Below are 15,939 nucleotides of genomic sequence, written 5' to 3'. Positions count from 1 at the left end.
CTTCCCTGTTTTTATTGGTGGAGCTGGAAAACAGGCAGATAAATACTGAAAGGTTGGCTCAGTTCTTAAAATGTGATTTTTGATCATCTATTTTCCCCAGATTTGAGGATATTGGATATGGAATTTACTAACTGCATCCATTGTTTTCCCACTATTGGACATTAATACCAGGTCCTGATGTTGACCCTTCACTGGGTATTCACTGTGTATCTAAAGTTTTACGGTCGCTTTGTCTTGCCCCGCTTTTAGATATCTTGTAAATCAATGCAGAATGAACAGCTGATCAGTGCCACCATGGCTTCTGTCTGTCTGCTGGACACCGGAGCAGATCACTGCCACCATGGCTCCTGTCTGTGTGCTGGACACCGGAGCAGGTCACTGCCACCATGGCTCCTGTCTGTCTGCTGGACACCGGAGCAGATCACTGCCACCATGGCTCCTGTCTGTCTGCTGGACACCGGAGCAGATCACTGCCACCATGGCTCCTGTCTGCTGGACGCCGGAGCAGATCACTGCCACCATGGCTCCTGTCTGCTGGACACCGGAGCAGATCAGTGCCACCATGGCTCCTGTCTGCTGGACACCGGAGCAGATCACTGCCACCATGGCTCCTGTCTGTGTGCTGGACACCGGAGCAGGTCACTGCCACCATGGCTTCTGTCTGCTGGACACCGGAGCAGATCACTGCCACCATGGCTCCTGTCTGCTGGACACCGGAGCAGATCACTGCCACCATGGCTCCTGTCTGCTGGACACCGGAGCAGATCACTGCCACCATGGCTCCTGTCTGTCTGCTGGACACCGGAGCAGATCACTGCCACCATGGCTCCTGTCTGTCTGCTGGACACCGGAGCAGATCACTGCCACCATGGCTCCTGTCTGCTGGACACCGGAGCAGGTCACTGCCACCATGGCTCCTGTCTGTCTGCTGGACACCGGAGCAGGTCACTGCCACCATGGCTCCTGTCTGTCTGCTGGACACCGGAGCAGGTCACTGCCACCATGGCTCCTGTCTGTCTGCTGGACACCGGAGCAGATCACTGCCACCATGGCTCCTGTCTGCTGGACACCGGAGCAGATCACTGCCACCATGGCTCCTGTCTGTCTGCTGGACACCGGAGCAGATCACTGCCACCATGGCTCCTGTCTGCTGGACGCCGGAGCAGATCACTGCCACCATGGCTCCTGTCTGCTGGACACCGGAGCAGATCACTGCCACCATGGCTCCTGTCTGTCTGCTGGACACCGGAGCAGATCACTGCCACCATGGCTCCTGTCTGCTGGACACCGGAGCAGGTCACTGCCACCATGGCTCCTGTCTGCTGGACACCGGAGCAGATCACTGCCACCATGGCTCCTGTCTGTCTGCTGGACACCGGAGCAGATCACTGCCACCATGGCTCCTGTCTGTCTGCTGGACACCGGAGCAGATCACTGCCACCATGGCTCCTGTCTGTCTGCTGGACACCGGAGCAGATCACTGCCACCATGGCTCCTGTCTGTCTGCTGGACACCGGAGCAGATCACCCCGAACTGCGCACATCCAGCTCGCAGGATGTGTCTGCATTTGTGATCCATGGTTTTCACCTGATGCTGACGAGAGGCACGTCTCCCGTGGCAAATACCGATGTCCAGCAGTCCGCTTAGCTGCGAAGGTGCGATAACGATAACGAGCTGTTAGAGAAGTCAATAGGAGCAATTAGCGTAGTTTTTTCACAAGGAGCTAACGGAATACCCGTTGGGGCATTTCAACACAACAGATGGCATTGGATTGTGGTGCGACCGACAGATCGGCGTCCTTGTGCCCCCTCGCATTGGTACATTGCAGATGGGGATGGGAGGGGAATGGAATGGAATGGAATGGAATGGAACGGAATGGCTCATTGGCAGGTGGGGTGTGCCCCGTGCTGGCCGCAGCGTGCGCTGAGACCCTCCCGCATCTGTGACCTGTCCCTGTCCCCAGCGTGCAGCTCCTCGGCCGCGGTGACCGGCAGCTTCTGCTGTCAGCTCATGGAAACCGGAGCCTCTGGGGCACCAGAATTGTTCCAGGCAGATCTGGATTTCTGTTTTAGGGTTAATCACATATTCTGTAGTGATATGTTGTCGTTTTCAGAAATCCAGTGTGTTGTGCACAAAAAGCAATGTGCTGCTACTATGATTTTCTTCCTCAAATGTTGAGGCTTGCTTTTTCTTTGATGGGATTGCTTACTGATTCCTGAAGAAAATAGTGAAACTGAAAAAAATAGTCAGGGCCTGTTCATCTAACATCATCTGAACTTCAAACCAGCAGAGCTGTGTATTTAGTTTATTAAAAGTGACATGTTTGCTGGCAGGTTCAAGGGCCTGGCGAATATTCTTATCTAGGTTTGTCTCTTGCCTGCTGACTAGAGGATGCTTTCTGCAGCACTTGTAGCCATGGATACATGGAAATGGCACTTTTGGTTTTGTTTTCTCCACGGCAATGCCTTCTACACCGTGTTCCAAACACTATAATAAAGGGTTGTCGGGAACTCTCCTCCTGGCGCGGTTGCGGATCTGAGCCCTCGGGGTGGTTCCGTGGCCAGGGCGGCGCTGTGGCTGAAGTGCTCTCTGGAGCTGGGGGTCCCACGTGTTTCTGGGTGACATGGCTCTGGAGCTGGGGGTCCTGCGTGTTTCTGGGTGACATGGCTCTGGAGCTGGGGGTCCCACGTGTTTCTGGGTGACATGGCTCTGGAGCTGGGGGTCCTGCGTGTTTCTGGGTGACATGGCTCTGGAGCTGGGGGTCCCACGTGTTTCTGGGTGACATGGCTCTGGAGCTGGGGGTCCTGCGTGTTTCTGGGTGACATGGCTCTGGAGCTGGGGGTCCCACGTGTTTCTGGGTGACACAGCTCTGGAGCTGGGGGTCCTGCGTGTTTCTGGGTGACATGGCTCTGGAGCTGGGGGTCCTGCGTGTTTCTGGGTGACATGGCTCTGGAGCTGGGGGTCCTGCGTGTTGCTGGGTGACACGGCTCTGGAGCTGGGGGTCCCACGTGTTTCTGGGTGACACGGCTCTGGAGCTGGGGGTCCTGCGTGTTGCTGGGTGACACGGCTCTGGAGCTGGGGGTCCTGCGTGTTGCTGGGTGACACGGCTCCGTCGCTGGGTTTGCTCGCACGGGGCAGCTCTGCTTTCCCCACGTGCAGTTTCACACGTGTCCTGGGGCACCCGGGAGGAAGGAGGTGGTGCAGCTGCCCTTGGCGTCGCTGGCGGGGGCTCTGGGGCTGTGGGGACATCCGTGGTGACGCTGGCCCAGACCCTGTTTTCCGTGTCATTTGGCAAACTTTTCCTGCAGAAAATGTCCTGCAAAAGTGACAATAACAATATTTTGGATATCAGCCTAGCACAAAAGGGTAATAGGAACTCCACGGGCATGCGTGGGCTTTTGATTCATCCTCAGAGATGACAGATGTGCATTTATTTAAGGTCTGCGAGTGGGACTTGGAATATTTATAGGGAATTCTTTGCTCCCCCTCTTCCTGTGCGCATGTGGTCTGCAGTGTCAGGCAGGCGGCAGGTCGGTGCTCTCTGACCAGCTCCCGCACCGTTCAACCCCGGTGCCCAGCGCCGCCGTGTGTGCAGCGCTCACCCCGTGCCGCGGACACAGCACCCTGGGCAGGGCCGGGCTCTCGGCGCTGTGTTAGTGGCTGATGGGTGCAGCTGAGCGGGGGGCACTCCAGCACACTGGAGAGCTCCTGCACTCTCCGGCCACTTCCAAACACACTGGAAATAGAGTAGAGTAGAGTAGAGTAGAGTAGAGTAGAGTAGAGTAGAGTAGAATAGAATAGAATAGAATAGAATAGAATAGAATAGAATAGAATAGAATAGAATAGAATAGAATAGAATAGAATAGAATAGAATAGAATAGAATAGAATAGAATAGAATAGAATAGAATAGAATAGAATAGAATAGAATTAGAATAGTACAGTACAGTACAGTTGGTTTGGAAGGGACTGACAACGATGCTCTTGTCCAAGTGCCGGAGCACATCAGGGCTGTGCAGCAGCTGAAGCATGTGCCCGTGCAGGATCGGTGTGTGCCCATGCAGGATCGGTGTGCCCATGCAGGATCAGTGTGCGCACCAGGATCTGCGTGTGCACCAGGATCTGCGTGTGCACCAGGATCTGCGTGTGCACCAGGGGCTGCGTGTGCACCAGGATCTGCGTGTGCACCGGGGGCTGCGTGTGCACCGGGGGCTGCGTGTGCACCGGGGGCTGTGTGTGCACCAGGATCTGCGTGTGCACCAGGGCCTGCGTGTGCACCAGGATCTGCGTGTGCACCGGGGCCTGCGTGTGCACCAGGGGCTGCATGTGCACCAGGATCGGCGTGTGCACCAGGGGCTTTGGTTCCAGCCCTGCAGCTCACGGAGCGGGGAGGATGTGAAGGGACTAAGGTATAAAGAGGCAATTTGTAAAATGGCCATAACGCTGGGTCCTTTATGCTGGGTCCTTTACACTGGCTTTTGTGACAGTATTTATCTGTTTGTGGGGCACTCCAGCTCTGTGGCAATGGGGGTTATCTCATTATTGAGATTATTGAGATTATTGAGATTATTTCTTGCTGCGGCTCTGCCCGCCGGCAGCTCCGCAGGGCTGGGTTTGTGGGTGCAGACAGAGGGTGAAACAACTGTCCTGCATCTTCCCTGGGAGGCGGTGACTTCTAATAAAAGCTTGACCGGTGCTCTTTAGTTGTCTTGCTGTCTTATTTTTAAATATAAGATCTTTGCAATAAAGCATTTGTAATTTTATATATTTTTTTTTACCTTGTAGTGAACTTTGACCACTTCCAGATTCTCCGGGCGATCGGGAAGGGCAGCTTTGGCAAGGTAGGCTCGCGCGCTCGGGCTTGGCTTTGCTTGTGTGTGCCTGCTGTTCTGTCCTTACGATTTATTGCAACGGTGACAGCGCTGGAATGGGCTGTTCTTATTGTCCGATGACGGCTGCTCAGTAAATGCAGGAAAACACATTCAGGAAAATACCTTGTTGCCCTTTGACATTGCTTTAATTCTTGGCATCTTGATGAAACAGCTGTATTTTAAAATACCAGCACAATTGTGACCATTTCATGGTGAATATTCATGATGTGTTGTTTCCTGAGAGGCTGTGAGGGTGGTGGTGGGTCAGGAAGGCGCTAGAGCCGGTTTGGGTGATGGAGCTGGCGCGATGTGGTCAAGAGGCCTCTCTGAAGCCCTGGGCTGTTTTCCCACTCAGAAATGAGTGATGCTGAAGAGCTATTGCTGTTTATTTTTAACAAGTCTTTTATGCCAAGCATGTGGGAGAAGGTGGGAGGTGATGATCAGAAAGCTGGATAGCTCTGGGAATCAGTTGCTGGTTGGTTTCCCAGGTTTATTCCTTTTTCATTCCCTTTCTCGCTGGCTCTCACTCAGTCCCTGTGTAGATAACTATTTGCTGCTTCTGTCACGGCTTTTTACACCATTCGTTTGCACCGCGAGCATCAAGTTCGGTGTGTGTGTGTGTGCACGTGCGTGCGTCCATACGCATATGTTGCAACGCAGGAGACTTGGCTGCGCTGGTGCTGCTCTGTGGTCATTCCATCGCCTGCACTTTGCTGTGCCCCAGCAGTAGTTGTGTCCGTCTGTCTGGCCGAGGTGTGTGCACCCGGTGGGCAGGAGCGGTGTGACCCATAACCCCGGTGACGGTTCATGAAAATGGCCGAATTTGGCTGTCGTCATCTCCTTGTGCAGCTCCAGCAGCCAGGAGAACGGGCACCATCCGCCGCGGTGCTCTCGTTAGCACCGCTCGCTAACGAAGATGTCTCGTCACAGCCTGGGTTAAGCGTCCAGCGCCCAGGTGTCTGTCACACGGCTCTGAGAGCTGGGGCACAACTCCCGCCTGGCTGGTTGTGACTCCACGTGGGATCGGGGCTCATGAAAAGGCAAAGCCCAGCAGTGTGCGGGTCACGGAGAGGGTGGATTTAAACAGTAACCCGGATTTGCAGCCATGTCTCTTGAAGAGGAGACAAAAACTGTCAGAAGAGCTATGTCAGATTTCTGAGGTAACATTAGATGATGGAGAATGATGAAATACGAGTTCGGGTCCTTCCTTGGTGCTGCTGTGAAGATAAGGCGAAGAGCGGAGGGAACTCTCCCCAGGCAGCCCTGTTGAGAATGGTAACTCGCAGGGTCTTCTGACTCCTGCTCATCACCAAAGACCAAAACTTAACTCAAAATCTTGCTAAAAAATAGCAGTCAACTTTTTTTTGAGCTCATATGAGAAGACTCATAGAATCACCGAATCACAGATGGTTTGGGTAGGAGGGACCTCCCCAGCCCCCCGGTGCCCCCCTGCCATGGCAGGGACATCTTCACCAGCTCAGGGTGCTCAGAGCCGGTCCAGCCTGGCCTGGGGTGTCTCCAGGGATGGATCCACCACTCTCTGGGCACTCACACTTCCAAATATCAGCTTTCTGGAGAAAAGAGGTTTTATTCTGTTGAACAGCAGCACCTCGTGCTGGAAAATTAATTCTGCTCAGAACATGAAAAGGAGAAAAACATATTCTTGTCCCAGGGCAGGACCTTTTTGGCTTTGAAGAGAGCTGCTCCTCATGGCTGCTTCCTTTTCTGTTTATGGTAAAGCAAGGTTCAGTCTCGCCTGTAGCAGTCTATCAGGCATCAGAATTGTATGTACACTTTCAACAAAACGCTGAAATGATTCATCTGTCATCTTTCTGGATAATTATGTCAATATGCTACATTTCCTTTGATACCAAGAAAGGCTTTTTACATTTACAAAGTAATTTACAACTGGCGTTTAATTGCAGAGAATTTAGAACTATTAATACGTACCTGAAAACTCTTCCTTGGCATATGGGAGCAGTTTAGTAGCTTTGGCTGATTTCAGCACTATCTGCCCCATCGGGACGGTGCTGCAGAGCCTGTGTCCCGTCCCCTCATCTTTCAGGTACTATTAATCACATGAAGGTCACGCTCAGTTCCGTGTTTACTCAAATTAGCAAATGTGTAATATTTTCCATACATATTAGAGGTGGTTGTCAGCATGTTGATGGGAGCGTTGTGTTTGCGGGGTGGCGCAGCGTGGCTGGGGGGTACTAATGGACAGAAGCTCAACATGAGCCATCAGTGTGCCCAGGTGGCCAAGAAGGCCAATGGTGTCCTGTCCTGTATCAAAAATAGCGTGGTCAGCAGGACAAGGGCAGTGACCCTTCCCCTGTACTCTGCTTTGGGGAGGCCACAGCTGGAGTATTGTGTTCAGTTCTGGGCCCCTCAGCTCAGGAAAGACATTGAAGTGCTGGAGCAGGTCCAGAGAAGAGAAACAAGACTGGGGAAGGGACTTGAACACAAGCCCTATGGGGAGAGGCTGAGGGAGCTGGGCTTGTTCAGTCTGGAGAAGAGGAGGCTTAGAGGTAACCTCATCACTCTCTAGAACTACCTGAAGGGCAGTTCTAGCCAGGTGGGGATTGGTCTCTTCTCCCAGGCATCAGCAATAGGACAAGGGGCCATGGGCTTCAACTCTGCCAGGGGAAATTGAGGCTGGAGATGAGAAAGCAATTCTGTGCAGAGAGAGTGGTCAGGATTGGAATGGCTGCCCAGGGAGGTGCTGGACTCGCCGTCCCTGGAGGTTTTTAAACTGAGATTGGACATGGCACTTAGTGCCATGATCTAATAAATGGACTGGAGTTGGACCAAGGGTTGGACTCGATGATCTCTGAGGTCTTTTCCAACCCAGTCGATTCTGTGATTCTGTGATTCTGTTACCCGCGAGCAGCGGCCAGGAGGGGGTGTCCAGGCGGGGCCGCGGTTTGTGAGCCCCCGTTTCAACGGGAAATGTGCTGCGAGTTTCATTCTGCTCCACGGGAGATGCGATGAGACCTGGAATTCCGAGAAGGTGTTGGTTGTGTTGGGGTACCCTGACATGTCCCTCTGCAAACCCGCCCTGTCCTGGCTCACCGCGGGGAGCGTTCATACCGTGTCCCCCCCGGGCATCCCTCTCGATTGTCCCTCGAATCAGACACCTTTTCCAAGTGACAAAGAGCGGGATAGATGGGAATTCGTTATTTTCACTGTACTGCTGAACATCTCTGGGGTTCTGCAGCACGGATTCACGTCTTTGTCCACTGTTGGAAATAGGGGATTAAACCAGGGGATGGGGCTGAACGAACAGCAATGCAAAGTGCGATTTTCCCGAGAGAACAGAGCAAACCCGCGTCGGGCGGGCGGGCGCGTGCAGGCAGCGCACGGGCAGCGCACAGGCAGCGCACAGGCAGTGCACAGGCAGCACACGGGCAGCGCAGAGGCAGTTTGTGTTTGTCTGGCTTTTCTCTTTGTTCTGTGTGGTTTGTGAAGTGCTGGTGGCACCTGTGGAGGCCGAGGGGGCGCACCGGCCGGGCAGCGGTGTCGGAGCTGCCGGGCACAGCGAGGGGCTGGGGAACCGGGACCCGCCCCCCGGCCCTCGCAGCGGGGAGATGTGTTTCCAAAGAGAAGCAGCTTGCAATGTGGTTTGCTTTGCAGAGCTGCTTTAACTTCATTATTTTGTTGCTTTAAGAGCTCACCCAGCCTGAAGCTGGGTATAGAAAAGCTTTAATCCATTTTCTAAAGGTCACAAGTGCCCACTCAGTAGATACAACATAAATACAGTTCCCATAAAGTCTGTTCTCAGCTGAATATCTCTTTGATCTCAACACAAGCTTGATATTTTGTCCTTTTTTCCAGCTTTATAAATGTTGGGTTTTTCCCAAAAAGAAAGGCTAGAAATGTAATCCTTTGATACTGAAATCCCAGGGATGTTTTTTGTCCTGGTGCTTTCCCTTGCTGGACGGGAGCTCGTGTGATGCTGGGGGCTGGTTGGAGCTGCAGGGGGTCTCAGGACACACGTCCCCGCTGGACACGGTCCCGTCACTGTCCGTACGCTGGCGATGGCCCAACCCTGGCGCCGGGGGTGGCGGGAGCACCTTTCACCGTCGGGAAACACCGCAGGAGGGAGAATGCCAAGGAAGGAAAAGCCGAAGTGGCGATGTGGTCCAACACCACCACCCGGTCCAGATCTCGGGTTGTGGGGCAATGCGGGAAAATGACAGAGCAGAAAATGCTGCTGGGTCATCTGGAGTGACAGGGTGAGCAGTGGCTGCGGCTGGAAGCTGCCGGGGGAGTGATACTGTGCACCCCCACCCAGGACCTGTTTGGGGCTTCTGAAGGATCAGACTTCGTAAGACAGTGATTTATAGTAAAAGCTGCCCACTTTTGTTTTTAATATATACCCAGTGCCTTATTAACATTTGCCTCAGAAGCTGCCTGGGGTTTATTCAGCCCCCGTCGTTCCCCGTGGATGAGTCACGCTGGTGTGGGACGGGCGGTGGGACGGATGCTCCTGCAGCAGCCGCAGGCTGGACAGGAATAGGGTGCAAGAGGGTGGAAGCGCCCACGTCCAGCCCAGCACCTGCCTGTGGCCCCGGGATCGAAGCGCCCATGTCCAGCCGAGCACCTGCCCGTGGCCCCGGGCTGCCCTGGCAGGGACTCGTTAGACAGTGCAGAGTGCATGGTGGGCGACATCCCTGCCCTGGGGCCTTTGCTCTGTGTGCCGGGCTTATGGGGCAGGCTGGCTTTGCTCTGTGTGCCAGGCTGGCTTTGCTCTGTGTGCCGGGCTGGCTTTGCTCTGTGTGCTGTGCCAGGCTCATGGGACAGGCTGGCTTTGCTCTGTGTGCCGGGCTCATGGGACAGGCTGGCTTTGCTCCGTGTGCCAGGCTGGCTTTGCTCTGTGTGCCGGGCTGGCTTTGCTCCGTGTGCTGGGCTCATGGGACAGGCTGGCTTTGCTCTGTGTGCCGGGCTGGCTTTGCTCTGTGTGCCGGGCTGGCTTTGCTCTGTGTGCCAGGCTTATGGGGCAGGCTGGCTTTGCTCCGTGTGCCGGGCTGGCTTTGCTCTGTGAGCACACTCCTGCGGTTTCTCAGCTTGCTCAGACAGCCCCTGTCCCTCCCACATCCCGAAACCTGCTGGTTCCTGTCACCAGGAGGCTTAGAGGAAAATGGGATGCTGGGTGCAAATCGTGGCATTTGAACGCGATGCTTATTCTCCAACAGGCTCTAACCCGGGGCTCGCTGTGGCCTGGGCACTGATTCATTGCATCTTGTGCCAGGGAAGCGGCTTGTGTGTTTTGCTGGAGCTCTTTGCGGGGTCGGGATGGCTCTTGTGGCGCGGTGTGTGACACGCAGCCCTCACACATAGCAGTGCAGCCCGGCTCGGTGTGAGGAATTAAAGAGGATTCCCTGCTGTCTAATAATACGGTTTAATTAACGATGGAGCCTTTCCCTCCTTCTGGATCTCTGTCTTTTTTTCTTGTCTGATTGGTTTTCACAAAGCCGAGAGGAACTTTTACATCTTTGAGATGTTCATCCATCTGTAAAATCTGGCTGAAACTGGCCAACCGTCCTAAAAGTCGGTAGGGAAGAGTATGAAAAAACAAGCCCATAACCCCATTTCTTAGGAAAGCAGACACTGATGTTTAATTCCTGAAGCCATAAGCAAGTCCAGCAGGCTGGATCCGTCCTGGTGCGAGCCTGCAGTGCAGTGCAGTGGAGCTCCTGGGGACAGCCGGAGCTCCTGGGGACAGACAGAGCTCCTGGGGACAGACAGAGCTCTTGGGGACAGCTGGAGCTTCTGGGGACAGCTGGAGCTCTTGGGGACAGCTGGAGCTTCTGGGGACAGCTGGAGCTCCTGGGGACAGCCGGAGCCCCGGGCTGGCAGGAGGAGCGGGTCCGGCTGTGACACCGGCACTGTCCCCCGCTGTCCGACCGCGGCCGGCGCTGCGGATGAACGGTCGCTAGGGATGGCAGCGGTGGGCACGGACGGAAGCGGGGAGAACAAAGGGTGCCGAAGGGTCCCACTCGCCATTTCCCCACTCCTGCCTCCCCCTCAGTCTTCGCTGTTGCTGCTGCGGGGATGTCGCCAGCGCCTGCCTCTGCTCTCCACCTCCAAGCTGGTTTTTATTTTCTCCTTTTTTCCCTCCCTCCACCACGTTTTCCCTTCCCTTACTGCCTCGGAACTGTACAAATCTCTGCCTTGTGCCTGGGGAGGGTGTTGCGCTCAGAATCACTTTGCCATTTGGAGAACCTGCTTTTCCCTTGCTCTGCACTGCAAAGCGAGGATCTGTGCATCAGGCAATGCCCAGAAATAGTGAGGGAGATGAAGATGCTGCTGCTCGGAGGCAGCGCAGCCTTCCCCGGGCCCGGCACCTTCTCAGGGTCTGAGCCCTGGAGTCACCCGGTAACAGGCACATCTACTGCTTTCCTACCGCAGTTTGCAGAAAGGTCGATAGTGGGAGGAAGCCGAGACAGCAAATCCATAATACATCTTCCACATGACATGTTTGTGTAAAGACTATGAAGTTTGCTATAAAGAGTAAGATGATGCTGTGCCGTTACAGCGTCGGCAGGAGCAGCAGCTCCCGGGGCCCCGCTCCGTCCCGTGAGCTGGAGGCACCAAGCCAGGCTTGCTTAGGGCCAGCTTCTCTTTCCTCCGCAGAACCCTCTGCAGTGGTCCCACATGTGTCTTCATCCGCCCAAAATGAGAGTGGCAGTGAAGTCCCTACGGAGGGGAATGTCCAGCATGTTCTCATGTGCCCTTTTAAAAACAAGGTGTTTTTCCAATTACTTGTGACTGTTGCAGGTGGCTGTTTAGTTATTGTCATTATTAATCCAAGCCCTTTCTCTGACGCTGTGGGACCGCAGGCTGGACCCTCTAGGACATCCCTCTGCCGTATTCTTTGCCTGGCTCTCCACATTATCTCTGCCCATTGGACCCTTAGCTCTTGTTTGTGCCGCAGCCCGTGGTGTGTGTCCCGCTCAGAAGTAGCACAGCTTTTGTTTTCCATTTCCCGCTGTCCGTGCTGTGTCGCTGTTCGCACAACCAGCTGCAGGTGGGGGCGGCATCGCGGGGGCTGCAGGCCCCGGGCCGGCAGCGCTGGGCGGGGGGCGCGCGGGCAGCCGGCTCCATGGCGCTCGGAGCGCGTTCCCGCAGCGCCGCGCCGGCTCCGCTGGGTCTGGGAGCAGAAGCAGCGTCTGAGCTGAACCACGAAGCTGCTGCTGCCCGGCCACGCCAGGAGAGCTTGCTATGGCTTGTGTCAGCTCCGGCGGTTTCTCGCATCATTTACTGCGTGTGCATCAGGGCTAAAGAGCTACTTCCTGCTCACATTCTTCATACCTCTCACATGTGACATTTTTCAATATTAAGTTCTAACAACAAACCCCCTTCCTCCCTCCACCTAAGCCACAAATGCAGTCTGGTCTCCAGGTCTTTGATTAAGGAGACCTTGTGGATTAACGTGTGCTGTGTGTTGGGTGGCACGTGTCTCTGAATCAAACACCGGCGCTTGTGTTCAGAGGGGCCAGCCCAGGGCTGGGGTGAGGATGGGGAGCTGCGGGTCTCTGGGGGGCCGGGGGTGTTGCCCACCCCTGTGTTGCCCACCCCTGTGTTGCACACCCGTGTGTTGCACACCCCTGTGTTGCACACCCCTGTGTTGCCCACCCCTGTGTTGCCCACCCCTGTGTTGCACACCCCTGTGTTGCACACCCCTGTGTTGCCCACCCCTGTGTTGCACACCCCTGTGTTGCCCACCCCTGTGTTGCACACCCCTGTGTTGCACACCCCTGTGTTGCCCACCCCTGTGTTGCACACCCCTGTGTTGCACACCCGTGTGCTCTGGGGCTCCCACCGACTTGCACGAGAACAACAGTGGAGCAGGAAAGGGCAGAGCACCAATGGACTGACAGTCCGACATGGTCAATGTGAAAAACCTCATTATTAAAGACATGTGCCCTGCGTTGCTAATGTTAACGATAAATTTCTCAGTGGGTTAAATATGACCAGCATTTGGATATTTTTTGTGTTGTTCTGACAAGCCATCAGACAGCACACCCCCACAAGCTTGTTAATTGAACCAAGAGCATGGGATGTTTCAGCATCAGATGCAGGATTTGGCAACAATAAAAGTGAAGCTACATTGGACATTGAAATAATCTACAGGTCCTTAGAAGCTGCAGCTTATGAGTTTGGGATGTTCTGTTAATGCTCATGGCTGGACAATCCAATTACAAACCACTTAATGTCATAAATGATAAGGAACAATGTCCTCTGTTCTTATGAAGTTATGAATATATCAGCATGATGCAGCAAGTATTCCCCAAGCGCTTTTATAATAGTTTATTAAAGTACATATTGTCTGGCTGTACAGAGCGTGATGGGTGTACCCGTTCTGCTGCTCTGGCAGCACCATCATTCAGTGGTGTGTCCTGTTCTTCCCAGGATGTATTTCTTCTGCGGGTTGGATCAGTGTTCAAAGCAGTCTGAGGTTCATGACTTGCTATGGAAGTGCCTGCACACTGCTGAAAACCGAATCTGTAGCTCACAGCAATGGAACAGACACAAATCCATAAGGCTGCCCTGGGTACAGCTGTGTTCTGTGGTGAACACGGGAGCTGCCCACAAGCACTTGGGACTTTCTGTGTCTCAGCAATGGAGAAAAAATGGAACATGAGAAAAGTAAACTGATGCAGCTGGTATGCAATTAGCTACAGAAACTATTATTATCATTATCATTATTATTATGTTATTTGATATAATTCTACCGCAGTGGGAGGGCGTCCCGCCTGTGCTGTGCACCCAGCTCAGCTCAGCACTGGCCCGGACCTGCCGTGGGGCAGAAACTGCTCGTGAGCTGGGCTTACTGCAAAGTGTCTTTCCCATTGGTGAGCACACAATGGGCTTTTATTCTTCCCAGCTTGCCTGCCTGCCTTTCTCTTTGGAAAATGCCTCTTTCACAGTCTTTTAAGGATTAGGTGGTGATTTGCCTTATTTCCCAGATGAACCACATTGATGGATTCTGGAGAGAGGCAAAAAGGGGCTGTGGAGAAAGTTGTTGGTGTGGAACAGGCCTTCAGAGGTGGATCCAGAGGGCTGTGTGAAGAGTTGGGTGTTCTATGTGATGAGGTCAGGGAGACCAGAGAGCGCAGTTCTTGTAACTGCTGCTTGGGATGGAGTGTCCCTGGACAGGCACTGTTCTGCGCAGCACTGCACACCCACCCGAGCTGCACACCCACCCGAGCTGCACACCCGCCTGAGCTGCACACCCGCCCGGGCTGCACACCCGCCTGAGCTGCACACCCGCCCGGGCTGCACACCCACCCGAGCTGCACACCCGCCCAGGCTGCACACCCGCCCGGGCTGCACACCTGTCTGAGCTGCACACCCGCCTGGGCTGCACACCCACCCGAGCTGCACACCCGCCTGAGCTGCACACCCGCCCGAGCTGCACACCTGTGTGGGCTGTACACCCGCCTGAGGTGCACACCTGCATGGGCTGCACACCCGCCCAAGCTGCACACCCGCCCAAGCTGCACACCCACTTGAGCTGCTGTTCTGAGCTGTTCGTATTAAGGAAGTGAAGACGGAGCGAAGACGAAATACCGAGTGCCGCTGTGACAGACGCTGTCGAGCAGGGATGTGCAGAGCATCCTGGGCGGCAGCTCCTCCGCCGGCCGATGCTCCAGGCTTGGGGCACAACTGAAGCCATGGTCAAGCGCTGCTGCTCGGTGCCGCGATGAGCTCAGGTATCGATGTGCCCCTTGGCGGTGCCCGTGCCGTCAGCACAGCCAGTGCACAATGGATGTGCCCCTTCACGGTGCCCGTGCCGTCAGCGCAGCCGGCACACGATGGATGTGCCCCTTCGCGGTGCCCGTGCAGTCAGCGCAGCCGGTGCACGATGGATGTGCCCCTTCACGGTGCCCGTGCCGTCAGCGCAGCCGGTGCACGATGGATGTGCCCCTTGGCGGTGCCCGTGCCGTCAGCGCAGCCGGTGCACGATGGATGTGCCCCTTCGCGGTGCCCGTGCCGTCAGGACAGCCAGCACACGATGGATGTGCCCCTTCGCGGTGTCCGTGCCGTCAGCGCAGCCGGTGCACGATGGATGTGCGAGCCCTGGCTCTCGCAGGGCTGGCTGGGGCAGCCGCCGGCTCCTGCCGGGCTGCAGCCACGGCCGTGACTCAGCCAGCGAGTGCGTTGGGGCCATGGGGCCATGCAGGGTGATGGGCCACTTGGGGGTGGGTGGCTCAGCAGCATTAATGAGCGCAGGCAAATCACAGCTGTCTCCTGCAGGGGACACAGCTCTCTGCAGCGGCTGTGACAGAAACCCGTCACTAGAAGAACTGCAATAGATGCCTCCTGGAGAAGGGACTCGCTGTGTTTTGTACGTTGAGTTGCTGCATGTGTGGGGCTGGAGCTGGAGTTGGAGCAGACGTCTCCTTGAGGAGCTGCCCTAACATGCACTTTCTTGCTTTTTCTAATGGAAGGGCAAGAGTGGCCACAATGAAATTCGTATCAATAGAGCTGTGCTAGGCGTGCCAAGTTGGTCTTAACCACAAATTATCATTAATCCTCTCCCTTCCAAGATGTTATTTTCTCACTGACACTTGTCAGTGACAGGTCCTTAGCATGGCCTCTGTGGGTGGCTCTCCAAATGCTTCGAGTGTTGGGCATGTAGGACAAAGGGAAAACAAAGCTTTGTTAGGGCAGGTCGTACAAGTCTAGGGTTTTTTCCCAAGGGAAAGGTAGTAGGGATTTTATTGCAATATTGAAAAGCAGATGTGGACAGATGCGACTATAGTCTGGCCAAACTTCCATCCAGCCAAGTTACTGACTTTAAACCTGGAGAGTGGTGCTGTGGTTGATGGGGAAATTAATGCTGTGTATGTGCACAGAGGTATTTGCTGTCAAGTAACAGTTGTTCGTACTTCCTCTGGTTTCTGACTGCCAGCCTGCAGACCCAGCAGCTGACACCACAGCCAGGGAGGTTTGCACAGCTCTGGTGCATTGGCTGTTTTTAAAGGACCGGGGTGAGCTTTGGTCGCCTTTGTGCCCGGAGCCACTTCACGATGTGCTGGTGTCCTGGGCACAGGTGTCTGT

The 15,939-nt window shown here is 54.8% G+C and overlaps 1 protein-coding gene across 1 annotated transcript in view; it reads left to right on the top strand.

The window, feature by feature from the left end:
• STK32C (serine/threonine kinase 32C) overlaps nt 1-15,939 on the top strand; it is a 73,790-nt gene that overhangs the window by 36,503 nt on the left and 21,348 nt on the right. Inside the window, exon 2 of the mRNA XM_082054220.1 lies at nt 4,784-4,839. Within this exon, the coding sequence (XP_081910346.1) occupies nt 4,784-4,839 (56 nt within the window). The remainder of the gene's footprint in view (nt 1-4,783; nt 4,840-15,939) is intronic.

Source organism: Streptopelia decaocto, assembly GCF_964273445.1.
Source record: "Streptopelia decaocto genome assembly, chromosome: 5".
NCBI lineage: Eukaryota > Metazoa > Chordata > Aves > Columbiformes > Columbidae > Streptopelia > Streptopelia decaocto.
This window is presented reverse-complemented; position numbering and strand designations above follow the sequence as displayed.